Source organism: Lagopus leucura, unplaced genomic scaffold (assembly GCF_019238085.1).
Source record: "Lagopus leucura isolate 7727_CA_CO unplaced genomic scaffold, USGS_WTPT01 Super-Scaffold_100009, whole genome shotgun sequence".
NCBI classification, from domain to species: Eukaryota; Metazoa; Chordata; class Aves; order Galliformes; family Phasianidae; genus Lagopus; species Lagopus leucura.
The window spans coordinates 5,634,833-5,662,693 of NW_024962266.1; the positions used below are offsets into that span (position 1 = coordinate 5,634,833).

The window sequence follows — 27,861 nt, forward strand, 5'->3', positions numbered from 1 at the left end:
CAAGTTCATTTAGGTTAGAAGCATGAAGACTTGTCAAATCTGCACGCCTGGCTTCAGAGCCCTGATAAAAATGCTGAAACATGAATAAGGACCAAATGTGAAAAATCATGATGTAATTTTCCCAGCACCATGTAGGAGCAGAAGAAAGAAAAGAATCAAGCTCTGTGCTGGCATTCCTAACAGAATGACTGAACTGTGGGGGCATAAGAAAAAAAGGAAGCAAACTCTTACACTGTAAGGTGGTTAAATCTTCCTTGACATCCATCCTAAATGCACCCTGCCTGATCTCTATTGCCTTGTTTTGTAAAATCATTGTTTTCTCTCTGGTTAAGGTCAATGAAAGGATTTCTCTCTCTTCCTGATATTTTCCCCATTAATATATTCATGTAATGTTTCCAGCCTTAGCTGCATCTACAGCTTTGTCTGAATGCCTGCTCTGCTGTGAAGTAGTTTTTCCATTACCGCTTAAAAACAACAACAATTCTGAAGCAATAAGCTTCTGCCTCACGTATTGTTTCCTAGCTGCTAGGACATATTTATCCCTTTGGGAAATGCTGTGTATTTCTTGTTTGGGACCAGATGTCAGCACCTTTGAATACGCGGGCTTTGATTATTTTGTTACTTGCTTTAAACTGTGTTTCATTATTTGATTTTGGTGGTTTTGGTGGGGAATTTTAAAAAGAAAAAGGTATTTGGAGCTGCTTTAATCTTTCAGAACTGATTTAAAAGAGAAAATAAACTACTCAGAGAAGCACAGTGTTCTCTCACAGGAAGCAGATGCTGGGCTGATTTTTATCAAGTTTGTAATTATTGTCTAAGCTGTTACAGAAAGTAGTTAGAGGATATTATCAGGTTTCTGCTACTGTAGCAAGCTTAACTGCTTTCTAATCCTAGAACCTTTCTCACCTCTTAAAAATAGCTATTCTTAACCTTGTAATATTCTAGGGAGGGGAACGGAACACTTTCTATATACTACATGCTATAACATATAAGCATGCAGAGTTGACTGCAGGGTATTTTAGAAGTGTTTTCAACTGTCTGAAGATCTTTTTGAAAGATGAATTGGGCTGATGGTTAAGGTTGAGGTTAAGGCTTCCTCTGGCTTTCAGTTGCGGCTCTAAGGGTTGAAGGTTGCCAGCTGAGGCATTTGTGCACGCTCGAATAAGGGGGAACTTTGGGTGCTCACTCTTAGGCTTGGAGACATCATGGAAGGGTACAGAAGGGTTTGGCTGAGAGACATTGCTAGGGATCTCCAACATCTGAAAGGGTCTGGTATGTCTGGGTAAAGAGCTGGTGTCTTTGGGCCTTAAAGTGAGAATATGCAAGCGGTAACGTGAGACAACCCAGTACTAAGAAACGTATCTCATATGAGACAGTGCTTTAGGAGTTTGTCTGTGTCTTTTCAGAAATTTCCGTGTAATTAGTGCAAAGCTATTTTGCTGTGATCTGTTGACTTCCTCTAATCACAGTAACATTTTTTGCTACATGTGGCTTTGTGCCATTTGCATTTCCATATCCATGCAAGCACTGTACTCTGCTGAAATCTTGGAGGCAAAGACTGGTTTTAATTATCACAGCTGACATGACAGCCGTGAGTAGTTGTGCTTGTTTTCCTTTGACTCTGATAATGAGAGAAGTATCTGGTACCATGGAATAAATCATAGCATGGATGTTAAAAATGACTATATAGTACTGCAAACGACTCTCTTGTTCTTCTCTGTACTACTTGGGGCTCTTCTTGAGTCCGCTTGAATTTCTTCTTGGAACTGCCCAGCTGCATTACAGATGAAACAGTAAATGTGTTCTGCATTCAATAATGCACCAGCTACACCAGCTGCACCAGCTACAGGAGAAGAAAAAGATCTCCATCCTGTTAGTATTTGAGTCTCCAAGGTGGTTCTCTTCTGGTAGTCAGAATTTGGTACTCGTTGCTTGTCCTAAAGCCGTTCATCCGCGGTCCTGAAGGTGGGATCACACTGCCATATGCTTAGTTTTCATCTCATATTTATAATTCTCTTGTATCCCTACTGTTGAAGAAAGATGGCGTATATGAGGTTTTTCTGAAATTGAGCCAAACAGCATGAAGTCATTGTTCTGTAATAAACAAATACTGCTAATGCAGCTTTGTTTGCCACATAGAAATCACAACTGAGAGCTCCCATCTTACACTGAGCGTGCGGAACGATCCAGATGCAGCTTGATGGTGTGCGGTCACTGCACTCAACCCTGAGCAGTTATGCAGCATTGGGAATCTTCAGTGCCAGGTGAACCAGGACTCTTGCTCCCAGGTGCTTTGCTGCTAGGCTTTGAAGGAACTCAGAGTAGAGAATATAGGAGAAAACAGTCCCACTGGAGAGGACCCACTTCAGTGAGTTTTTAGAATGCAGAGATGTGGTGCTGTTAGCTGGCAGCTGCTCTGCTGGTGAGCTTTGGGTTTTTGCAGGGCAAACAAGACAATTGTGCTAAATGAGCCCAGGCATTCAGATGCTGTTTGTGGGAGTGACTCCATCTCCCTTCTCCTGGGTGAGAAGTTGGATATGAGGGCAGTTGACTTTGTGAGTCTGATATCCAAACCAGACAAAAGATGTGCTGGCTCTTCAAGCACTTGACTGCTGCTTCATAAGAAACAGGAAGCTCATTTGATCTGACCAGAAAGCATTTGGTTTAAATACTAAACAGTTGTGGTGTTTCAGCAGTTACCAGTGTATGTATGTATGTATGAGTGCTGCTCTCATCCTCCCTTACTTGTGATTCCTCTTCAGGAGGAAGGATGCCACTACAGACTCCTATAGTTGTGCTCCTGGAAGTATTTCTCTGTGTGTATCTTTAGGATGTAAGTGTTAACACACAGTATGAGCTGGGACAGGAGCTATAAGGGCTGTGTTAGTGTTCAGTCGTCTAGGAGAAGTATAACTGAAGTCTGTATCAGGTACCTTGCTTTCATTTCAACTCTTCTGTCTGCAAACTTTACTGATAAGCATGCTAACTTACAGTGATTTGTTCTCTGTTGCCAGCATTCCTTAAGGGAAGGCTTAAGATTTTCTTCCATTCGCTTGGTGTGCCTTCATTTATGCATTAAAACCTATTTTGTAAACATAATTTTATTGCAGCATCCCTATGACTTTAGGCAATCTGTTCTTCTTTCTGATATGTTTTCTCCTGCTTGTGATGGTGAAGTAATTATCTAGGTTCCTGGAGACTGGCTACTGTGCTTTTTAAACAGTAATAACAGCTAAAAGATGTTCTCTGGTTTTGGGTGAGGCTATTGCTGTAGGTCTTACATTTGTTAGAAATGCTTTGCTCTCTGTGTGAATTGGCTGTTTAAATGTTAAAATACTGTGCTACTAGGAGGGTTGTTTTCCTCATTTTGATAACTGTTTTTTGAGGAGCTTTGAATTTCTTTCATGGTCAGTCCTTTGATTTCTCTGCTAAAGAAAAATGTCAGGCTAACAGATTTTGAGAAGTGTTACTGAGCTGGACGTTTTTAGATGAACGCTCCACATGTACAGTGCCCACATTTGTTTCAGTTCTGCCAATTAGAACATTAAGTGGAATGTAAATCACCGTAGGGTTCAAAAATGTTGTGGATTTTTTCTCAAATCTTGCAGATGCTCTTTCCTTTTGAAGTTGCTGAGCTTTAATGCAAGTGCCCTTGCATTAAAGTGTTACGAGGCTTCATTCCTTAGGCACATCCATCTTTTATTGCCATCTGGTGGCAAAAAACATCCATAGGAGAAAATGAAAAAAATTGTTAAAAGAACGTAGGCTGCTTAATTCACTTAATACAAATGATCTCACAGATTTCCTCAGCAGGAATGGGGCCGTGAAAGACCCGCCATCCAAACAAGGCTAATAAGCTCTAAGAAGGAGAGTGCCGTTAGTGCGAGGCTGCAGGCCTCCTCTGCCTCTCTGACTGGTGTGTGTGTCTGTCTGTCTGTCTGCAGTAACCAGAGTAGATCTGCAGTAGCATTCACGTTTGATCACTGACAGAACACAAACCACTGATGTCATGCTCTTGTAAAACAGAGAAGTAAATGTTGTGCAAGGTACATTAACAGCAATACAGTCTTAAAAACGAGTTGCATAGAAAGCATAAGCTCTAGAGCAAGGTTGAAAGAACAGAGATGTCTCTCTTGTTTCCTAGAAGCAAAAATTGTCAAGGATGCACCAGACTATTTCAGTGAATAGCATACTTACTTTTCCTCCCCCTATATGAGTGTTTACCATTATAATTAAAGCATTTAATTGGTTCCTAAGTCTATAACCTGGTATTTTATGCTGGTCAAATCTATGCTGTTCCCAATGTTTTTAAGCTCTTTGGCTATGATATTCTTGTCATTCTGTGCATTAACAGGAATACCACTTCAGAAAACTCTTGTACTTCTTGTAGACTTGCTGTTTGAAGGTTAGCAGGGAAGACCTGAATTTTATCTTCATCATGTCAACAAAGCTAGAGCAACGGAGAATTAAAAGGAATTGTAGATTGGATGAGACAACAAGGGTTTTTGATACTGCGTCTCTCTCTCCTATTAAAAAATATTGAACGATTTGTTAAAGTCTAAATGGATCAACTGCATTTATTTTGTTCAGAAAAAGCTGGTCCATCATCAAAGAAAAGGTGATGGGCTTTAACTTGTGAAGTCTGGTTCTGTGTTTTTAAATCACTCCTTTGAAAGCGCCCTGAGGCTGGTGGACTGTTAGCTGAAGCTAGCAGAAATGTCATTTTTGGGTGAGATTTTCTCCTTAAAGGATTTGGAAGATAGAAACTATGGCCACAGAAGGTATTCCCCCTTACAAGGTGTATTTAGAACATTTGCTGTAGACCTCTGATTTCCTGCGACATCTTTCTTTGAAAACTCCAAGCTGGAGTGTTAGCTCCTCTGAGATACCATGGGAATAATTCTTGCTGAAATCAGACCTGGAGGAACTGAATTTCTGTCTCGTCTCACTGGTAAATTCCTGAGCTCTAAGAGGTTGTTCTGTTAGGGTAACCTTTTAGGGCTTTATTAGACTGTGAGGGGTTGTGGGTTCAGACCGATGCACATCAGGGGCGTTTTCCAGAAACCTATAATGTATTTCTAAGACCTGTTTCTTATCTTGTCACATGGCTTACCTAACTTGGCTTTCTTTAGCTGGCCTGTGGAAGAGCTCAGCACAGTGAGTGAGTGGTCTGGAAATAGCAATAGCTGTTTGTTGTTTGTAACAGTGCATTGCTGTGCTGGATGAACTCATAGAAGTCCTTGGGGAAGTAACATACAGGAAAAATGAGAAGCATTCTGCAAAATATTATCCCATAACACCCGTTTGCACATCTTGTCCAAATGAATCAAAATTGAAGAGAAATGATAACCTGTCGTGACACTTGTAGCTGGATGCCATAGAGAGCTATGTGATGGTAGCTTCTTTGTTCCATATTATCCAAACTGCTTTAAATGATACTGTTTATTTAAAGATAATTTTGAAAAGTATGATACATGTGAAGATGATGGTTGTTTCTTTTTCTTATTCCTTCTCTTGATGTAACTCCAGCTTTATACAGAAAACACATCACTGAACACTGAGTGTCAGGCAGGATCATGCCTTCTGTCCAACTCTGTGTCTGTTCCCACAAGAAGTTTAAGTGTTAATGTGTTCCTCTGCGTGTGAAGGTTGAAAACTGAGGCTTGCATTAAAGCGTGTGTTCATCCAGGCTGAGGGCATCACTGCCAAGGACAGGCGAGGGGCTGAGAGGGCCGGAACAAAGCACTGCTTGTTCATTTGGATTTTTATTCTGTAGGCTGTGCAGCACCACAGGTTATGCGCAGTTGTAAAGCCTCTTCCTTCAGAACTAATGGGACTGCAGATGGCTCTGAGGGGAACGAGAAAGAGAGAAATATTAACATAGCTAAAAGGTAGTCAGCTTTTTCACTTGGATTACCTTGAAGCCATTTCAGACTGGGACTTGTCCTGTTATTAAATGTCATGTGGAAGAAAGAGAAAGGCTTTTTTGAGCTGAGCCAGCCATCTGATTGTAGCTAAGCACAAAGTTTTTGGTTCAATTTTGAAATCTTTTGCTGAGAAATTATGATGAGCCACCAGTTTAAAAACTGTAGATGGGAAGAATGCAGTTTGCTTTATCCCAGGAGCACTGAGACAAAATAGGAACCACTTGTCAGCTCTTATTTTCAGTAGGTACCTATTTCCCATCTTTGCAATAACAAGTGTTACAAGTGTAATGTCTTCTCTTTCACTTTGCAGTATCTGAATATTCCTTGTTGGTTGTTATTTTATTTTTTTTTAATAAATAGTTGAATATTAAGTATACAGAAAAACATTGATTGTCATTATCCTATGCTCTGGTGTTCTTAAGTTGTGAAAAGTAAGATGAAGTGCCCTCTTATTTTTAGGATGAGATGCATTGTTTTTGTCTCAGCAAGGATGGGTTTCCCTGTCCCTCACACTTTGAATCCCAGGGAGTTTATGGCAGTGTGGGGCAGTGAGGTGATGTTTGCTGTTTGCCCACTTCTTACTGTTTTTGGCTTTTGGTTTGCTTTTACTACTGTTATGGTTTGACATCTAGTTTTGACTATTTCATTTTTTTAACAACGCGGTCAGCAACGGTAGTAAAATGACATAAGGGAAACCTGCGGGACGGACTTAGTTCTGACAGATAAGGCCATCTATCCATTTGCACTCTCTGATCTGCTCAAACAGCAGCAGCTCAAGCAATTTCCTGGTGTTCAAGGCATTTCTATCAGAAATGTTTCCTGCAGAAGAAGTACCAAAATTGAACTGTGAGATCAGGCTTTGACTGCAGAGCAAAACCGACTTGAACTTGCAGTCTTTTGTCCAACCTTTCTCCATCCTACTGCTTAGACCCTGTAGGAACAGGATGTGAGCTCATATCTGTCCTCATTAGTGTTTGTCACAGCTTTCAGCAACTTCTATGTTTATCCTCTTTTGAAGGATGAAACTCCACTTTTAAAATCCTGAGGTGTGCCTTTGGCTGTACACCATGAGGGCAGGAAATCCTGAGGAATCCAAAGAGTAGAAGCAGTGTTCGGATGCAAGTGTGAAAACAGGGACCTAGTGTCATGTTGGAGTCAATGTCTGATAGCAAAACAGTTCCTAGTTGATACCCTTGTAGGCTAAGAGGACAAGCTGATGATGAGTGGAGTTTTGCCACTTCAGTGAAATCACAGCTACACCTGTAGAAGCTTTTACAAACTGTTAAAGCATGGTTTGGGTTTAGACTATGGGAAGTCTTTAGTGAGGAGTTGTATTTGAAAACACTGAAGTGTTTTAAGTGCTCTTATTTTCATTATCAACTTGTAAAAATGTAGAAAACTCCCTTGCTAAGATCATCTGAAACAAGTGCTGTTAGTTTTTGAAAACAAATGGCTATCTTTTGTGATATGGAACTTGAATAACTTTTCTTCAGTTCAGTGATGTATTATGAGCAAAAATAATTGCATGAAAAGTCAGAATCTGAGTTCAAACCAGTTCTTTACTCTGTAGACGTGTATGGTATTTATCTGAATCTTTCAGGTTGTTTCGAAAGATGAAATGCTAATGATAAAAGCAGTAAATCATATTCAGTCAACCTGACTTCTTTAACAAACTCTTTCACCTGTGCCATCGTATTAACTGCATGTGCTCATATGGAATGTTTTCTTGATAGACGTGATGACGTGCTTTTGTGTATCCTCATGTGAAGAGTGCCTAGGGGCTTGAAAATAGTGAAGCCTGTTGTGAACTTGTGAAATACAGACATGCTATTGATATTCTTCACAGAGTATGCTGAATTTCTACACTGCAAAGGAAGAAAGTTTACAGATTTTGATGAAGTTCGTCAGGAAATTGAAGTAGAAACAGATAGAATAACAGGAGTGAACAAAGGGATTTCTTCAATTCCTATTAATTTAAGAATATATTCTCCACATGGTAAGTGAGATCATTCAACTGTATATTCCTGTGATGTAATATATTACTGAGCTCTGTCTGTTTATTGATTAGCAGTCTTCTGAGATGCAAAGATTTCCACCAGAAGTGGATATACCTGTGTAAGGAAATTCAGCATCTGCTGCATTATGAAACCACTCTACTGCAGAGAGCTGTTACTTCTAGAGTTGGGCAGAACATGGACTCTATCCCATTTAATCTTCTCATGATTTTAAAATATTCCCCCTCTACATCAGGGAGAAGCCAATCCTTCCTGCAGCACATATACTATTAGGAGCTCACCAGTAAACTCTTTGGTAAAGAGACATAGGAGGTAGCAGATGAAGTGGAAAAACCCCTCTTGCCTCCACTCATATGGATTTCTTAGATCAATGATCTAGAAAGTCATTATATCTCTTTGTCCTATTGGATGTTTCTTATTCCTTGTCACTAAGAACATACTTGGACAATGCTGATGTTTGAAGCTGCATTATGTTATAGATCCCCAGTATAGATGAAAGTTCTGTTCTCTGGTTGCCATCTGCTCTATTTAACGAAGGCAATCTAGAGGAAATGTTTTGCATTGAGTTCAGTCTGCATGTAGGGGAAAAGTGGTGTGCCTGGATCAGGCATTTATCTAACCACCTCATCTGATGCCTTGATTGTGAATCAAAGGACATAAGGATTAAAATAAGAGGAGAGGTAATTAAAGAGATGCTGGTCCTCCCTTTGATATGCCTTGGCTCTAAGTGTGTGCTCCTGAGCCCTGTTGCTGCTATGCAGATGTGGCACAGCAAACAGGAGAGTGACTGAACTAAATGCTCTGCCTCACAGCAAGCTTCCTGAACGTGCTGACACCAGGAGAATGTGAAAATTTTCTACCTGATGCTCTTAATTTGTTTTATGGATCAGTCTTTTAGTGTAGCAACTATTTTCTGTATTGGACAGGCACCAAATGTATTTCCTTTCTAGGAATCCTAATTTTCTCCTTTGTCTGAAGGATATTCTGTTGCAGTAGTAGTTGAACAAGCTGATGCTTCTAGGTGGTCTGTGGATTGAAGTATGAAATATGAATGGCCTGTTAACTGTGCTACAGCTGATGGAAAAAGCTCAGAAAGTCATATTCATTTGCCTAAGAGACTTCAGTGATATTCCATATAAGTATCATTTGCCTACACCAGTTGTAATGTTTAAAATATTGAGTAATACTCTTAAATCCAAATGAAGGAGAAATAGGGAAGCAACTACAGTAACAAATACACTTTTCAGACTCTCAGGTGTTTTATTTGAACCACTGATAACTGCTTTTGGAGGAATATAAGCTTTGTATAAGATTTTATGTGACTAAAATCTGTCTACAGCCATACCTGTATAGATCTCTTTAGATGTGTCTGGCACGCTAACCAGTGTTGTGGTTCTGTGTTCTCCATGCAGTACTAAGCCTGACTCTTATTGACTTGCCGGGAATCACTAAAGTGCCAGTAGGAGATCAGCCTCCAGATATTGAGCAGCAGATAAGAGACATGATAATGCAGTTCATCTCTCGAGAAAACTGTTTGATATTGGCCGTGACTCCAGCTAACACAGATCTGGCCAACTCAGATGCTCTGAAGTTAGCTAAAGAAGTAGACCCTCAAGGTAAGCATGATTAAAAGTAGCCACTGAGCCTTGTTAAACAAATTTGAGGAATACATTTCAGCACTGCCAGTGATGATCTCTTCATTTCCAATCATGCCCTTACTTGCAACTGTGGAGGTTGTTGTGTGATAAATCTTTGAGATGATTACATTTTCAATAATCACTATGGAACTGTAGGACATAATTTGTTTTTTTTTTCCAAATAAATGATTTTTTCACTGTTGTTTTTTTTCCCATCTCTGACTTGATTAGGCCTTAGAACCATTGGTGTGATCACAAAATTGGATCTGATGGATGAAGGAACAGATGCAAGAGACGTTCTAGAAAATAAACTACTTCCTCTTCGTAGAGGTAAAAATGTTCAATTGCCTCTGTTCTTTGGTTTTGGTAACAGCAGTGTTTGAGAGTTCTGGAGATGAATGAAGGGTTATCCTGAACCTGATGTGTTCCTAGCTTTTATTATATTCCATTCAGCAAACACAGAAAGGGGATGTGCTAAAAATATCCTGTAAGTAAAATAATTTATCCTGGACCTGGAAAATATGCTGCTTATTCCCGAGGAAACAAGAAATGTCAGCATTATTTATTAGCCAGTTTTCTTTTTCTGTGTCAGGTTGCTGTCTCTTTCAACAAAAGAGTCTTTTTTCTTACGTATGACAGAAGCCAGCACCAGCGCTTCGGTAATCTTGCTGTTAACCTGGTTTTGACCTCTTGTGGAAGTTTTCTATTTGATTGTTCCAACAGCTACTGGTACAGTCACTTTCACTGTTAACAGTATCAATAATTTCGTTTCTAGTTATACTTGGCTTATGACACCACCATCTCCTTTCAGTATATGAGCACAGCAAAGAAGTTGTGAACGTATTCCTCCAGCAGACATGAAGAAATTACTCATTTTTCCTGTGTTTTCTTAGTGCTGTATTGTTTACTTATCCAGACTTGTTGGGTCTTCTTTTTGTTGTTCTTTTTTGTTACTTTGATTTTGTTTTTATTTGAAGTGACTTCTTTGGAGTGCACTGAAGTTTCCTATATTTGTACGCTTGAATTAGTAATGTAAAAAGAAGTGCAACTATTTCACATAAACAGAATGAACAAATTGGATGTTAAGTTCACTTACAGTGCTTGTAAATGATGTCTGAAATACCTGAATTGGAACTCTTGTTTGAATTGAGGCAACATAGTTCAATTTAATATGAATCCAGTTGTGCAGAGAATACCTGCATTAACATGCCCATTGGGCTGGGATTGTTTCAGGTTATATTGGTGTTGTGAACAGAAGCCAAAAGGATATTGATGGGAAGAAGGACATAAAGGCAGCTCTTCTAGCAGAAAGGAAATTCTTTCTTTCCCACCCAGCATACAGGCACATGGCAGATCGGATGGGAACGCCGTATCTTCAGAAAGTTCTAAACCAGGTAAAACCTGAGTTCTTTGTGGAGACAGCTGTGAGACAGCTTTGATATAAAATCTTCACTAAAATGAACCTTATTTATTCTTTTCTGCCTTTTAATTTTTACAGTGTAATTAACAAAGTAGCATGTTAAAAATAACAGAAATGTACTGTGGGATATAGGGAACCTAATTTGTAGGCACTTGTCAGTATTCATAAACCTACAATAATTAAGATTGCTAATTGCAGAAATTTCCATCGTTGATAACATAATATTCAATCTTGATTTTTGTTCCAAGAAAATCATGATTTTATTTTTTATTTCTTACTCAAAAACTTACTCAGATTGGTACCTCATGCATCCAGACACAAGCTAATAATGGTGCTCTTTGACTATGCAGTTTTCCAACTTCGGGAATTCTGTAATATTTTATTCCACTTTATTAGTTTGTAATAATCTAGAGTAGCTTCTCTTAGCTCTGTCTGTATTACTTAAAGTTGCAGTTTAAGCTGTAATATTAATTACAGATGCAGTAAAATAATATGCACATACCCCCAAAATCCTTATGAAGATACTGGGGGGGTACAGAGCCATTCAATGGACTTCTTTTTTTTCCTCTGGGGCCGTGCACAGCAGCACATAGTTGTAACCTACAGTCTTCTTTCAAGCTGGCCTGTGTACTGTGTGGGTGAACAGAGTAACTCTGAGGGAGACTGTGTAGAAGCAAGCTGGTTTTGGCCATTAAAAAGTACAAGATGTTCTCTGCTGCCTTGGGGAGGACTTGGCATTCCTTGCAAAAATTCTTTTGCTCCAGCAAAGCAGAATTGTGTGCACTCAATCTACAAAACTGGAAGTGTAGTCACAAGAGATGGAAAACAAGGGTGACAATTCTAAGTAACCTTGGAGCACTGGGATCCTAACATCTTCCAATATCAGGGTACTCTTATATCTTCTCCCTACCGCTTTTCATGCTCAGGATAAATTCCCTCTTACTTAGATGTGTGCAGAACTTTTGTTGTTTTTAATTTACCTGATAATAATGCTGTTTATGACTTGTACTAACAGTTCTGCACTTCCCTATTCTCTTGAATACTGAATATGAATGTACAAAAAGTAAAATTCTCTCTTCCTGGGTGTTTCTCCAAGTACACTATTTTGTAATTATCACATTTCTTCTAGTGTAACACAACTCTTAGAAATCGATTCTGGAAATCTGTGGGGGGAAGAGGGGAGGAGAGAGATGTTTTGAGATGTGACGTGTCCTGAAGGTTCCCTGCATATGTGTACTTTAACCTGAAAATCTATGCTTTGATGTAGTTTTTAGTAGAAACACATACAGTACACTAATGATATAAATGACAAACACAGGAGGACTTGGTTCACACTGCCTTTAGTTTTGCCCAAACCTTTGGTCTGTTTCTAAGTGTTCATGCCCAAACTCATCAGATTGCAGCTTTCTTCAGCAGGAAATAGGGGTCTTCTTCCCAGATACCTGGAGAAGAAACTTGTAGCTTACTGTCCTAGTCAATATGCTGCCTGCTGCACAATTGCAGAAATATGTAATTCTTGTCACCACTGTGTCCATTGATAATGCCAGCCTTAGCTTGAATCGTATGTGACCCTGATGATAATGAGTCTCAACAAATTCAAAAAGGGCAAGACCAAACCCTGCCTGTCCCCCTAAATTTACTGATGATGCTATGATTTATTTATTTTTTTAAAATTTCATTGATATTATTACTGTTACTTAGAAACTAAGTTTTATCAGCCAACCAGTGCTTTTGACATTCCTAAAATCTGGAGTTGATAGTATTTTCTCCAGTTCATTGCTGAATTGCTGCTGTAGGTTTGGAATAGACTGAGGCTGGGTCAGCCTGGCTTTGTCCATTTTGGATAGCAGCTGGAAACAGCACAGGGCATATTGGATAAGTAGACTACATGGTTGGCCTGCTAATTTCTTGCTGCTCTGACTTTGCAGCTGTGTATCTTTACAACCAGGTTAAGGTATACTCTGGGCTTGTTCAGAAAGAATGCAAATGCTATTTATTTGTGCCTTAGAAAAACATTCTTCAACAGAATGCAAGAACTTGCTTGTATCCTACAGGTTTGTGTGTGTTTGGGATGTTTTGTCTGTTTAAATGCATTGAAAGATGAATACCTTATGTCTTAGTTTTGAAACTAAACCAACTGAGTTTCATATTCCTTGAAACTGTCTTATATGTCGTTGAGTTTATATACTAGTAACATTTTTGACCTTCTTTTCCTTTTAGTTTATCTATTTCAGTATGAATTGTTGGTCTTCTGTTGCTATTACTGTATGTAGAATATTACATGAGGGGATGTATGCAGGAATTGTCCCCAGGTTATTAATGCATGAGTGTTTGTGGTTCCGGGTAGTATTTAAATTATTCTGCGTCCACAAGGTGGTGCTCCAGGGAAACTCCAGCGTTTGGTAATGTGCCTTTCAGGCCTTCTGAACAACTTTGGGGCTCAGTTTTCCTACTTTGGTATTTGACATTCTTTATTTATCATTGTGTGACTGGGAAGGTATAGTGAAAAAAGTCCATTTTAGTTTAAATCAAGGAATGGATACAATGCATGAGAGGCTCATTGGACAGTTGACAGTATTGTCCGTACACATTACAACATATATGGGCAGAAGTAACTGAGATAAGAGCTTTTCTAAGACTTTTTCTACTCCAGTTTATTTTCCAGTATTTTTAGGTATATTTTCATGAATGAAAGCCAACATTCTTCAGTGATAATGCTTTATATCAAGATTTTTAAAAAATACATATTTTTAAGGAAGTTAAGTGCTGTAAGAGGGCTAAATGTCTTCTCTTTAGTGTTCTGCATACAACGAAGTAGCAGTGTTGTGAAAGTCAGTTTTGTGAGTAGTGAAAGAGAGAGTGCTAAGTAGATACTCTGTATGCCTATACTGCCTTCTGTCACTGTTCTCAAGTGGTTTTGGATGCTCAGAACCAGCGAAATGGATGTTGGCAACAAAATGCTGAGTTATTGTGAGAGTCCATTTCAAATTAAAATAACTTCTTAGCATGTAGCTAAATAACTATGTCATATCAGGCCATACTGAGTGAAAAAGTCAAGAAGTTTTTCAAGCCTCCATATAACGTGTACATGAAAGGGATGTTGTGGTGTTCTTGAACTGTCTCCATTGCTTCAAAGATCAAGAGGAATTACACTAGTAAGCTAGCACAGGCTACACTGATATGTTTGGCAGCCAGAAGGAAATAGCTATGCTCTTGCTTTCATCTTTAGTAACAGTATAAAAGGACTTCTATTTGCTTTTTAGCAACTTACCAATCATATTCGGGATACCCTGCCAGCCTTCAGGAGCAAACTTCAGAGCCAGCTGCTTTCTATAGAACATGAAGTAGAGGTATACAAAAACTTCAGACCAGAAGATCCAACCAGAAAAACAAAAGCCTTGTTGCAGTGAGTGTTGTCTTTTATCTGCTTTCCATTTGTCTATAGGTTTGGTTTGTTTTGTTTTGCTTGACTTTTTTTTTCCCCCATGTGTTTAAATGTTAGGATATGGAAAAAGATGCTTGATTCAAGCTCTGAAAAATATTGTGTTTGGTGTTCCAGAACACTTGAATATTTCAGCAAGGGTTTCCCTAAATTAGCATTAGCAATCATAGAAAGAGAAAAGGCAGAGCAGGAAAAGGTACGAAGATGACTAACATACATGATGTTAAGGTAAGAAACTGCTTTAGATTGCAGGACGCATTCTACAGCCTGTCAAAAAGATGCCCTCAAGCAAAGGGAGGAGGTTGTGTTAGAGTTCTGTAAGATGAGAAGCATAAAAGGAGAATAGGGAATGTTCGTTTTTGTTTTTTTTTTTTTAATAAGATATGAAAACTTGGCCATCCAAAAGAACTTGCAAATGGCAAAATCAAAATTAATGTTTGATGGTAGTCCTTCGTGTGGTATGCAGCAAAGTTACAGAGCTCCTTATGAAGGAGCTGATTCTAAAAGATGGTTTGTCTTCAGAAAGCAGTTAAGCATGTTCTTGTGGACAAGGAAAATATTCAAGTTTGGTGAGTACAAAGTCATATCTCTGTTGTTTTGGGACACATGAACAGCAACTGAGGCCAGTGCTGGAATTCAGAAAGGAAAATGGTCACCTGAACTATCAAGACTTCATTGATCCAGCCACAGACTTTGATTTACTCCTTGCTTTTTGTAACAACTGTGTCAAAAGAGTAGATGTAATTCTGTCCCTCATAACTTAAGATGTTTTGATTGAGAGGAAAACCTGGGAACAGAGCCTGGGACTCTTCTATGAGAGTACAACGTGGGTATTTTTATTTTTTTCAGTCTGTATATTTGGTCATTAAGCTGATAGAAGCATATATATGAAGTTGTGACTCGTTCGGTCTGTGAGCATCTCAAGCATATTCTGCTACAGTACTGTTTTCTGAAGGAAAAAGAATTCAAAGGGATTGCTGTTATTTTTCTTTCTAATAAATAAATGAATGTGATAAATAGCGATAGCAATTACAGTGGAATAGAAATGTAGCCTGGTGCCCTGATATATTTGAAGCTGACTTTAACATATGGTTTAATAAGCTGTTGTTACTATTTTTAAACGCAACATTTAAGAAAAAAGGAAGGTAGTGTGTGGAGCTACAACCTATAAGGAAGAAATGTGGGGGTGTGTGTATGTATGTAGGAATGGATTTACAAGTATAGCACCCTGGATAGGCAGCTTGGGTGAATTAATTGTTGTAGACACTTTTGTCAATTCCCAAACCCATTTTAATTGGTCAATAGTACTGACATAGTGCTGAACTAATAGTTGATAGTTGAAGTGCTTAAGTTAATCTTTTTCCATCTCTTTGAAATTTAGGATGGTACAGCAGTTTTCAGTGGACTTTGAAAAAAGAATTGAAGGATCAGGAGATCAGGTCGATACACTGGAACTTTCAGGTGGTGCCAAAATCAATCGTATTTTCCATGAACGTTTCCCTTTCGAACTAGTGAAGGTATTTATCCATCTTGGTAATGTTACTTTTTGTCTTATTTATGTATTCCTATTTCAATACCAAAAGTACTAAAGCAAAGATAAAGCTTGATGTGAGGAACATGATCTTTACTGTAGAAGAAATTTCATTACGTGATTATTGAGACATTTAGCTTTTTTTCTAGTTATGGGTACAGAGATACAATGAAGATTCTGAAGTATGGCAATATGAATATAATTATAGTCCCAGCTCCTATTATTTTTCATGCTTTTTATTTTTTTCTCACTAATGGCATTTTCTTTCTGGTTAGGTGGGGAAAAGAAACAACTACCATTGGCAAATTTCAGTTGCTGTGTTCAAGTAGCTAGTACCTGTTAAAGCTACACAAATGAAACATGTACATTTTGCAGGTTATTTTCTTGCTTTTTTCAGAGCATAAGACAAAACTGATTTTCTGTCCCGTGTTTTCATAGTGGAAAGGGGAGAGGGAGTGGAACAGGTTCAAATTTGGTGTTTAGAGATAACTTTTTTTTTTCCTCCTGATACATCTCTTGCTTACCCGCCTTCTGAGTGACAGAATAAACTACAGTGGTCTGTGAACTAAGAAGCGGTCAACTGAATTCATGTTGTGTTCTTTTACCTTTTCTTTCACTTCAATGATCCTAGTTTCCCCTCTCTGTGAGTCCTGCTGTATTTCCAGTCTTCGTTCTTTGACGCTTTTCCTAAGTTTCCTTGTATTTTATGTATGGCTGCCTCAGTAATCACTTAGCTTTCAGCTGGGTGAGAATCACACAGGTTTTAGCTAGTTCTGAGGTTTAAATATGCTGTGCCAGCTAGCACTTCAAGAGAACAGGCTACAGTTGGGATTACATAGTGAGCCTTTCACTTGTGACAATACTAAAATATTGTCAGCTAGTTTGCTTTTGAGGAACATGAAGAAAAGGTTTGTAACTCCGAGACCATTCATTCCTCTCTTAAATTTGGTTGAAAAACAGTAGGATGGGAAATTGAGGATTGTATGGGAACTGCTGAATCAAGGCCTGAACCTCTAATTGATCACCTGAGGCGAGCAGTGAGTCGAGTCAGCCATGGGAGCACAGGTGAAGGCAACTCTCCTAGACCCCATTTAAGAGCTGACTGCCAGTGGGGAAGGATGTCTTCTGGAGATCTCTCCTCTGGAGTTTCATAGTGAGCCCAGGATATGGGCAAGCATTGTATCTATTCTCTTTTGGTATAATAACTGCTAAGCTAAACTCTCTGGTATATTTCATAATTATAACATCTGTACGTTCACTGATTGTACAAGGATAAGCAGAGAACGTGGCGGTGTAAGTTGTACCACTGCATGAAACCAGACTTAAAAATAAATAAATAATTTGTGTCTTTAAAATGTTGTTTCTGGCTTTATCCACCAACTATTGTCTCTTTTGGGATGAGCTGCAAGATCATTTCAGCTGTTTGATATATTGGGAATAGAAGGGTGCATAATTTCTAGCAGTCCTAACTATTGCTTGTAGCCTTAGTGTTAAAACATTTCATAATACTTACCTTTTGTTCAGCATGATTAAAGATTAATGTTACGTTAGTTGAGCTTGCCTGTCTTCCAGTTATACTGGAAAAAAATAATATTTTCTATTTCACTTCAAAGCTTCCCCTAATGTGATCTCAAATGTTTTTGTTCCTTTAGATGGAGTTCAATGAGAAAGAGCTGCGGAGAGAAATAAGTTATGCAATCAAGAACATACATGGTATCAGGCAAGTGCACCCCTATTTTCAAGGCTGATCACAGGTCATCTTAACCTGTGGATGTGCTGATTGTTGATTGCTAGACTACATTTCTAATGCACTGCTTCCAATAGCTGATGTTTCTTCTACTCCTTCGTACTTCTCTTTTTGAGGTAGCTATTTTGGGCTGAACAGCTGGTTTGCCTGGAGATGTTTAGTTTACTTGAAAATCTTGGAAAATTATTTTATAGAGAAAATCATTTACTTTTATTTCCTGGTACGGCAGGCTGGAATGTATAACTATAATTTTCAATGTAACGTAAGCTTTCTACTGTATAAAGCTGTTGGAATTGGTGTAACTGATTGTAACTATACTTTCACGGGGGAGAAATTTTTAGCTCTCCCTTTTCTGCTATTACTTAGTCACCTTACCAGGTAAATCAGTCTAGAATGTAAGGAAGACTTTTTTCCTTTCAGAAAATGGTATAGAGCAATGAAGCAATGCAATTTTGCACACACACTCACTACAGACAAGTCAGAAACCTGTAAAAAGCACACAATGAAAGCATAAGTCCAAAGGCTAGCTATGAGGCTGTCTGGAACTTGACATATCAGTGGATTGAAAGTACTGCTGGGATTTAGGAATGTTGAGACTGTCACAGCTGAGTGAAGCTCTTCTTCAAAGAATGTCTCTTAAATGCAGTCATTCAGTGGCCAAAAATGTAAGCGAGAGATTTGCTCGACAGTTAATACCTACAAAACACACAAAGAAACTTTCAAATAAATGCTGTAGCACTCAATAGTATTTGCACATGGCTTAATCTGTACCTCTCTTCATGATATCATTGGCTTTTTCCTGGTATGCTGCAATGGTAAATGTGTCCAGATACTAAATAGACCTCACCTCAGACATTTTCTGCCCATCCTTTAGGCTTACACATCCTATCCGTTTTGGGATGCCTTATCAAGGTCATAGTTTTCTTTACTGAAGAGCTATCACATAGGCTTTTCTGCCTTTTTACTTCAGAATTGGTGCCAGAAGTAATTCTAGCTGCCTACTTTAAGGAAGCAAAGTTTTTGTTAACATTTGTGCGTCAAGTAGTGGTGATAGAGCCGAATCCATTGTAGCTTTCACAAACGTAACTGCATAAAGCAAGAGGAGACTAAGAATCTAAATGTGACATGCATCAATAGTGGCTCATAAAGTAAATTTTTAGCTGTGGATGAATTGTGGAAATTCTTAATGTCTCCTTGTTTCTTACAGATGAAGGCTTGCAACTCCGCTCTTCTCTGTTCTTACTTCACTGATTAGATAAAATTAATTCCTGCATCTCCACATTTAGAGATGTAGAAGTCTTATAAGATAGATGTGAAGGATGTGAGAAATTACCATGTAGGTTAACTGGCGCTGCGAGAGGTCCATAGCAGGAATAACATAGAACCTTTCTAGGGAATGTCATAATCTACAAACATATTGTAATGCAATATCAGCTACTGTAAGCTGAACAAAAGACTTTTTATTTAGGGTTAAAATAAGTTCTCCAGCTTCTTCATTGCAGCATTATGTACCAAAATCTGAAAGCAGCATGTTACCTTAAGCAATCTAATGGCATAGAATTTCCTTCCCTTCTTTGAGATTGTTGCTTGTCTCAGTTACCTGATGGGGGTTCATCTTTTGGTGCAAGGCACTTAGAAATCAAAGAAATCAAAGCTCACAAGGCTGTTCTAGCACTCTGTGTAGTGCTGGCAGCTTTGTTCTTCTTAAATCAGTGACAATTCATCTCAGATTTTGATGGACATCTCACTATTAAGGTTTGTGTTATCTAGCATAGGAAGATGACTTCTGGCCATTTTTGGTGAAGAAACCATCAAAGCTGGAAGTTAAACATTCCTTGCTGTGCTCCATCGCTGGCTTTCCATTTAAATGGACAGCACTCTGGCAGGCTGCATCTCCTGAAAATGCAGTGTTTACTGTGAAAGCTTTTTCAAGAATTTTGCCTTATTGGTGGCAAGATCTTGAAGAAAAATTTGTGGTGACAAACTAATAGTTCAGGGTGTCTTTATAGTTTGTGTCTTTTTTTAATATAACTTACGTTGTATTGAGCTAAATCTTGCTGTTTGTGTTTGAAAGAGAAGGAAGGGCTGTTAGTTTAGAACTGGTTCTACAAGGTACCTGTCCATATAAGGTTCCTATATGCTGCAGTGACAAACTGAATTTCTCTTCATAGGACCCTGAGTAATAAAACCATCTTTACTGTTGTGACTGAAGAGGGAAAATACATCTGTGTAAATCTTATTGGTTTGTTATGCCATTGGCTGTACAAGAGCACTACTGCTGCCATTCCTCTCTCAGGTTTGGTGCACTGCTGAAGAAGCTTCACAATATTATTCCAATACTTTTTAGAGTTCTCATAGTCATCTTCAAGAAATACAGCATGCTTAAACTTACATATTCTTGCAATACTGTAACAGTTTTTAAAGAGAAAAGAGCTAATCTAGTTCAATGGAAGGCAGTTTGTGTAAGGATACTGTTGTAATTCAACTACAAGTTTCTGAAAAGGCAGATGAGCAATCAGGTTTAAAAAGAAATAAACTTCCTTGTGTGATGTTTGTATTATAATCTTACATATTCTTTCATGTCCACAGAACAGGTTTATTTACTCCAGATATGGCGTTTGAAGCTATTGTTAAAAAGCAGATAGTGAAGCTGAAAGGACCTTGCTTAAAAAGTGTGGATCTAGTGATGCAGGAGTTAATCAACACTGTCAAGAAGTGCACTAAAAAGGTAACTTGCAAGTAGGTCTGGTAATGTAAGTAGAATGTAATTTTTATAGTAGTTAACACAAAGTCTTTCTTGCATTTTATGGTATTATAAAAGATATTGTTATTTTATCTGAAGAGTAAGACTCTAAATAGTTACAACTTCTGTCAAACTCCAAACAAAGTAATAATGAAAATAACAGCCAAAAGTAGCAAGTCCTCGAGTAGGTCTGGGATGTGAGTACTGATGTACTGAAATTGTTGAAAAACATCCTGGCTTGTTCTTTGCATCCCTCTGAATAACACAACTTTTTGTACCAATGAGGAGATAAATGAACGATTTCTTAAAACAGGGCAGGTTGATCATCCTTTGGTGAAGATTGTAGGGAAGTGTGGAAAGGATTCATGATATTTTGAGCTGAATTTGGATGATATTGTTTGAGTTAATTGTGCAGATTCTTTCCCGTTGTTGGCTGCGATTACTCTTGCATTCTATTGATCACATCTTAAAGTACCATTATTGAGATGTAAAGATGTAACGTGTTGCCACAAGGTGGAGCCTTTAAAGAACAAGAAACTTGGAAAATACTGAGAATGCTGCTCTGGAATTACACACAGAAGAAGAGCAAAGCGTAGAGATGTCACTTCAAGGCTGATAAATTTGTCAGTTGGTAGTATGGGCTCTACCCTGCTCACTTTTTCATGAGTAAGCACACTTGCTGCATATCACATCTTTTAGAGTGTGCTCAATGTTCAGGTGTCATATACAAGCTTTTGTTTTGCTTTTTTCTTTTTAGTTTGTTTATTTGGATTATTCAAACATCCATCTTATGGGTAATACTGCAGCTAGTATAAGTTAGAGTAGCTAAGCAGGATAAGTGAACAACTTAGAGGCAAACGTACCAACCAGTTTAAAAAATAGTTAATATTTTGTTGTCCATCTTGTGATAACAGTCAAGGAAATAAGATAACTCATCATGGAAGTTCATTTCTCAAAGTTATGTGACTTCTGAACAGTCAGGTAGAAGTATGATTTCTTCTTGGAATGGCTTACGATTTGTGTTTTAGCTGCTGAAGCTTTGTTGCAGAGTTCTTGTACATGTCCATTCAGAATCTGTATATTGAGGAAGACAACCTTTACCTAATGCCTTCCCTTTATCTTCTATGGAGATTTGTGTCAGAAATGGGATGTATTCAAAGGATATGCAATTAGTTAAGAGTGAAATGCTACGTTGTAAGACTGGCCTTTCTAACCTATTATCCCAGATCTGCAGTGGGAGTCTTCCCACACCTCTGAGCGAGATTGGTTGGATTCTTGTGAATGTTTAGATTTCAGTGATGCAGTTAGTTTTATTCCAAACAATCCTTTTCCTCCTCATTGTTCTATAGAGCAAAAACACAGAAAAAAAAGTCCAAGGGTTTACGTCCCTACAGTTTCTCTGGAAGATCACTATTAATAGCAAGGGAGGCTTACATTCGCCAAACCATTTATAATACTTGCTTTCCTCCAAAAAAGAAAGTTGAAGTTCCTTTGTTTACATGTTATTGAAGCTATCCTGCAGATATGAATTTTTAGTGTTTTTGCTTTTCAGTTGGCAACCTATCCAAGATTATGTGAGGAAACAGAAAGAATTGTTGCTGGCTACATTCGTGAAAGAGAAGAGAAGACCAAGGATCAGGTGAGAATACACAGGAGTTCAGTGTTCAGGGAAATGTATGGAGGAAGGAAGTTATTACACGTAAAGTAAAATAACAAAAGATGTTTTTTGTAGCAGCAGGCTACACACTTGAGAATAGGTTAGAAATTGCTCTTCTACCAGTAAGCTTTGACAGAAGAGACTAAATTGATACAGAAAATCCTAATCTGGTCTTTCAAGATAAGTAGAAATGGCAAGCAAAGGTACTGGCAGTACAGCTCCAGCATCAGACATCCTCCCTGTCAATGCCTGTGGACCCAAGAGGTAGGCTGATGTCCTGATTCTTAATGATTTTGCCTTCCCTAGTAACAGCTAAACAACCTAATTTAGAATAAGCCTTTTATTCCTCTGCTTTATGGTGAGGAACTGAGTCCTTCGTTATAGGTTCATCATCTTCCTCCTCATTGTGCTTTTTGTGTACTTCTTGGAAATGAATGTGTTCCTTTCACAGAGAGGTACGAGAGGATGAAAAGGTGATGAAAGAAATTACTATCTGTTTGTTTTATTTAGACACAATGACTGTAATTCTTCTGTCCCTCTTAATGAAAATCTGGGCATATATTTCTGGGAATTACTATAAAATAAAAAAGGAGTTAATCATTATCATAGATTAACTCAGGACAGTTGGCATCTTCATACAATCTCTAATGCTGTTTTCTGTTTAATGTGAAAGTGGAACCCAGATATGCTTCTCTAAGTGCTCAAAGTTTCTTTTCATTTCCTCCTCCTTTTTTCTCTTAACAATACTGATGATAAAGAAGAGGTGCTGTTGTATCAGCGCTGTGGTTGTGAGTTGGGTATAATGATCTCCTGATTGTTTTATGAGCTGGCTGGGCATGGTCCAGCTCCAGAATTGCATTCAGGGTAATGCAACTTTCCTCTTTATCCCAGGGCTTAATGGCTCAGAAACAGCATTATTTGACTGGGCAAGCAGCCTCTGGGTGACAGCACCTTTTAATCCAGTGAGCTCAAGATATGACTTAAGGATACTGGGCCTCAATGGCAATGTTGGCTTAAAATAGTGTTAGCTTGTTCCTGTACCACAATGCACAGAGCTGAGCAATTTGGCCCTGTCTGTCTCTGGCCATGTTGACAGACTTGCTGAGGTGCATAGGTTAGAGCCACTGGAACTGACCATTGAAGGCTATTGTGTGCTTTGAAAGGTAGTATCTCCAATGTGAAGATTAGAAAGTGATCTCTAAAATCAGAAAGAAAAAGTCCCTACTTTTAACTTCTTCTAAAAGACAGGGATTGCTATTAGGTTGGTCATTTCTAGTTGTGATATTTTAAACTTGGTTTTGAGAGTTCGTTAATCAGTACCATTCAGGTTCATGGATATATAGCTTTTCTGACTATAGTTTTCCTTGAAGTATAGAAAAAATAAATGAATAAAATGCAGAGAAATGTTTTTAAAATATTTGTTAAGCATTTGCAGTTAATTTGCATAAGCATTTGCATAATGCAGTTAAGCATTCCAAATCCAGGAAACTTTAAGGCTTGGACTACATCTGAGAAAATTTACCGAGGATGGAAATGGAATTATTGTCTGGGGAATGCAGAGTGTGACAGGAAGTATAACTGGGGAAGAAGCATTGAGCAGTGCTCCTTAGTTCTCGGCTCTGACTAGTTCTCTCCACGTGCAAGATAGTAAGCTGTGCAGCATATTCTGCTTCTTTACAATCACAGAACAATTTAAGCGAAGTCTTAAATAACTTCTAAGAACATAGTGGGCATAAGCTTGCTGAGTGTTCTAGTTGACTCATTTGGTTTCTTCAAAATTTGGAAGAAGATGTTTAGAATAAGTAGTTTCTCTTTTTTTTCCTCCCATTCTTCATTATGTGCTTATACCTGGCAATTTCCCAGAACAATGTACAAAATACCATCTTTCTGTGTAAGCCAAGAGTTTGTCAAATACGTTATTCACAGCCACATCATTATTTATGCTGTTAGCAGCTTATCACGATTAAATCAAAATTCTAGAGAGAATTTTTTTGGAGGTAAGAGCTAGACTGAAATCCCCGCTATCTTTTGCACAGCGTGAGGCACTACATGTTTGTTAGAAATGATGGGGAGTTCAAGAGTGATACTACATTTGTAGAGCTGTGCAGAAATAACTACACTTTGAGGAGTATGAAAGGATCCAGGTGGAGTTATTCGTAGTGCTTAGGTCTTGCTCATAAGCACAGTATTGTGATGCCTTGATAGGGCACAATAAAGCATGTGGAAGTTAGGGTCTCTTGGGAAAAAAATAGATGGGACTTCTTTGTTAAATAAAGAGAGCCTGGTATTCTAACGAAGTGGTCATTATGTCAGTATTTTATAAAAGTAAAACTCATACTTCATTTTCACTGCTGAGGCTTATCCGTCCCAAGTGTTGTCCTTTCAGTCTGAAAATGGCATTTACTGAGGAGCTGACACCTCAAAGGCATCAGTGTGGGCAGTGGGTAATTATGCAATTTAAATTGTTAGCCCTGGTTGTGAAGCTCTGGGTGGGAGGGAGGAGAAGACACTAAAGGCTTCCTCTTTTGTGTTCAGCAAGGTCCTGTGTGAAGTGTTGGGACTTCTGTGATAGCAATATGTTTCCTCTTAACTTCCTGCTGATAAACGGAAGTCTGGAAAGATGAAGGGAAAGTACAGTCATGGTTCCCTTCAGTCTCATATCTGTTCAAGAAGCTGTCCAAGGGTGGAATTGAGCTTTCTCCTATGCCTTATTAAACTCTTTGCCTGGGTAGATTATCATGTTTGATTCAAATTTGCATCTAAAAGGACTAGCAAGTAGTAAGTTGAAATTTTGCTCTTTCACAGATCACTTGTTTCATTATTTCATTGACTAACTTATCTCTTGTGCATGGTGTCTGCATCAGAATGGCTGCTTAGTCCCTGGACTGTACATTTCCTGTCACAGTTCTAGCTTATGTATCACTTCTGTGTGAGGTACCTAAAGCAAACGATGGCCTGATATTGTAAGGTTCCTTGCTGGCTTGACTGAAACGGTCCAAGTAGACAGGATTAGACCTAGCTTGCAAAAACTTGTTGCATATTATTAAGCTCTTGCTGACAACAGATAGTTGGTCTTAAGGAGCTGAGCAAATGCAAGTTGGTGAAAATTATGTCTATCAGAAGGGGGAAAAAAAAGCAGCAGAGGGAAGTGTTAAGCTTTCCTGTAATCTAGCTTATTAACCAAGTATATGAACAGAAGTGGTAGGACTTAGCAAACTTTTGCTCGAACAATTATGTAAGAAATATTGAGAGAATATGGAGAAAAATGAAGGTTTCTTTTTCTCCGTTTTTCTCAGTCTCACTCTTCAACCTCACCCACCTTTTTTTTTTTTTTTTTTGGTCTGCTGTCTCCCCTAATAGGTGCTGCTGCTGATTGATATCCAGGTTTCTTACATCAACACCAACCATGAAGACTTCATTGGCTTTGCAAAGTACGTACATATAGATTCTTTGTTATAAAGACACTGGAAGAGTGGGTTTTTTTCTTAATTTAAATGAGTTCAACATGTGTCATGCTGTGACAATGGGGATGGAAGCTGCAAAATCCCAGTCATGCAGGAGGATGCTCTTTTTCAATATATGCTTGTAGTGGATTCTTTACCCTAGTTCACAAATCTGATTTCACTGAGGATTTCATCTTGGTTGGGAATCACATCGATTTTTAAGAGGGGGCATTGACAAAGCTGTTGATGTATCCATTTTAGGGACACAGAAATGTATGTTATTGTAGTCTCTCCTTGTTGCTAATGCTTGTTTTGGGAGCTGTGATTCTGTGTAAAACAGTTTTGCTTGGAGTTAAACATATCACTGAATTTAAGTGTCAGAAGTTTAAGTGTGCCTGCTGTTTGGCTGTAGAGAATAATAGCAGAATAACTTCCAGAGCCTGCTTTGACATTCTCCTCTTAATTGAAAAGATTGTGAGAATATTCTCCGAAATGTTCTCCCTCAGCTCCCAGCCAGTCTTTTTTTTTTTTGTCAGAGACTTCATACCAACTCCTTGACACTTGTAAAAATGTTAAAGATGTCTCTGTACTTTGACAAATAAATGTTTCTTCAGTCTTATTCATTTTCTATAACAGTGTTTGGAATCGTAACGGGTTTCATCTACGTGTGGTGCTGGAAACTAAGTTTGGCAGCACTGTACATGTTATATTATGGCCTATTCTACTTAGCACTGAAAAGGAAGGTCTACAACTTGGACAGCGTGTCTTGAAGCTATAATACAGAATTCAAAAAGCTGAGAATGGAAAAGGCAAAGTGAGGCACTGTTTGTGTTTAGCTTGAACAACTTTCTCTGATATTGTTTTCAGGTCCTGGATATCTTTATCAGTTCTTTTGACAAATGACAGGATGTTGTAGGAATGGTAGCTGGCCTTCTAGAGGTCAAGACAACAACCTGCCTGCTATTTGCTTCACTTCATCCTCTTCTGACAGGAAAAAGCCTGCTGAAAACACTCCATTACATAGTAGTGGTGTGTTGTGACCTTGGGAAATCACATAGAGAAACAATGCTGAGTTCAGACCAGTTTGCTCAGGGATTTGTCCTGAAAATGTCCAGGGAAAAAAAAACAGATTCTCCAGGTTCTCTGTGCAATCCATCCCAGTCAACTCTCTCCTCACTGTGAAAGATGTTTCCTTATGTCAGATTGGAGCCTCCTACTTACGGCCCTGGATTCTGGAGTGCCCAGGTATATTTGGAGCTGCTTCATGCCTCTTTCCTGGAAAAATCCTGCTCATGGATGCTGTTTTTAGGGCCTGTAGTTCAGTCTGTGGACCTCACTGCTACATCCTTTTCCAAATAGTTGCAGTGTCCAGATTCTCAGCAAAGCTTCTTCCTCTTTAGCCAACTGAGATCTGGAAATTCCCAGCCCTTTTGTGAGGGACATGAGCAGATAACAAATGGCTCTAGACAGTTTTACTAATAACTAGAAGTTTAAGCAAGTCTGTATAGGAGTTGAAATTGATGAGTAGGCAAGTTATTTTTATTGACTTGTGATCAACTGGAAGAGAAAACTTGGTTAATTAAGAGAAATTTAAGATGTAATATTTATTTATGACCTGAACGGTAGAAAATACACATTTTAATCTATGATCATATTGTTGTTTTAGCAATTATGCTAAAACTTGAAAATGAAATCATTCTGGGGGGAGCATGCAAACCTCTGCAGTATCTAAACATCCTGAAGTGTAGCTTCCTCAGATTTCCTACTGTTTCCTTTTGATTGCTGAGTCTTCTAACCAGCTGTCTCCTGTGACTGTATTATTTCACAAGCGTAAGTCCAGTGAACCTTCTTCATATGAATGAGAGCTCAAGGCATTTCACACTGTTGTGCAGCATTGCAGGGTTTGGGGTGGTTACAGTGTGATGTGAATTGGCTTCAGAAAGTTTTAAGAGTGCCAATATTTAGAACAACTTTACGTAACTGCGAAGAAATGTATTCATTTTGGGAAAATCTTAGAATATTAATACTTGTCTCATTTAAGTGGGGAATGACTGGTAAAATGCAGGGATTGGGTTTGTTTCCAATTTGTGTAACTCAAACATAACTACATGCTTCAATCTGCATGAAGAGTAATTTGTATTTAGAACAGTAGATGGACTACTGCTAAAAGATGTGGATTTCTTAGTATGACATTAGTTGTCTATTTAATTGTCTTCCATAAGACAATGAACCGAAAGAGAAAAACCAGCAACGATCACTGTAAGAATGGCAGTTCAGTTTTGTGAAGATGCATTGTGCT

At 38.4% G+C, this 27,861-nt stretch overlaps 1 protein-coding gene across 9 annotated transcripts in view; it reads left to right on the plus strand.

Annotated features, from left to right (window-relative positions):
• The window catches only part of DNM3 (dynamin 3), a 167,029-nt gene that overhangs the window by 12,453 nt on the left and 126,715 nt on the right, over positions 1 to 27,861 (plus strand). For all 9 annotated transcript variants that reach the window (XR_006179285.1, XM_042873023.1, XM_042873024.1 and 6 more), the window contains exons 3-12: positions 7,774 to 7,923; positions 9,355 to 9,558; positions 9,811 to 9,909; positions 10,813 to 10,973; positions 14,263 to 14,405; positions 15,823 to 15,958; positions 17,625 to 17,692; positions 20,309 to 20,447; positions 22,015 to 22,101; positions 25,480 to 25,550. Coding sequence is in view for 8 of the 9 variants with exons in the window: in XM_042873023.1 (XP_042728957.1) it covers positions 7,774 to 7,923; positions 9,355 to 9,558; positions 9,811 to 9,909; positions 10,813 to 10,973; positions 14,263 to 14,405; positions 15,823 to 15,958; positions 17,625 to 17,692; positions 20,309 to 20,447; positions 22,015 to 22,101; positions 25,480 to 25,550 (1,258 nt within the window). In the remaining variant the exon portion in view is untranslated. The remainder of the gene's footprint in view (positions 1 to 7,773; positions 7,924 to 9,354; positions 9,559 to 9,810; positions 9,910 to 10,812; positions 10,974 to 14,262; positions 14,406 to 15,822; positions 15,959 to 17,624; positions 17,693 to 20,308; positions 20,448 to 22,014; positions 22,102 to 25,479; positions 25,551 to 27,861) is intronic.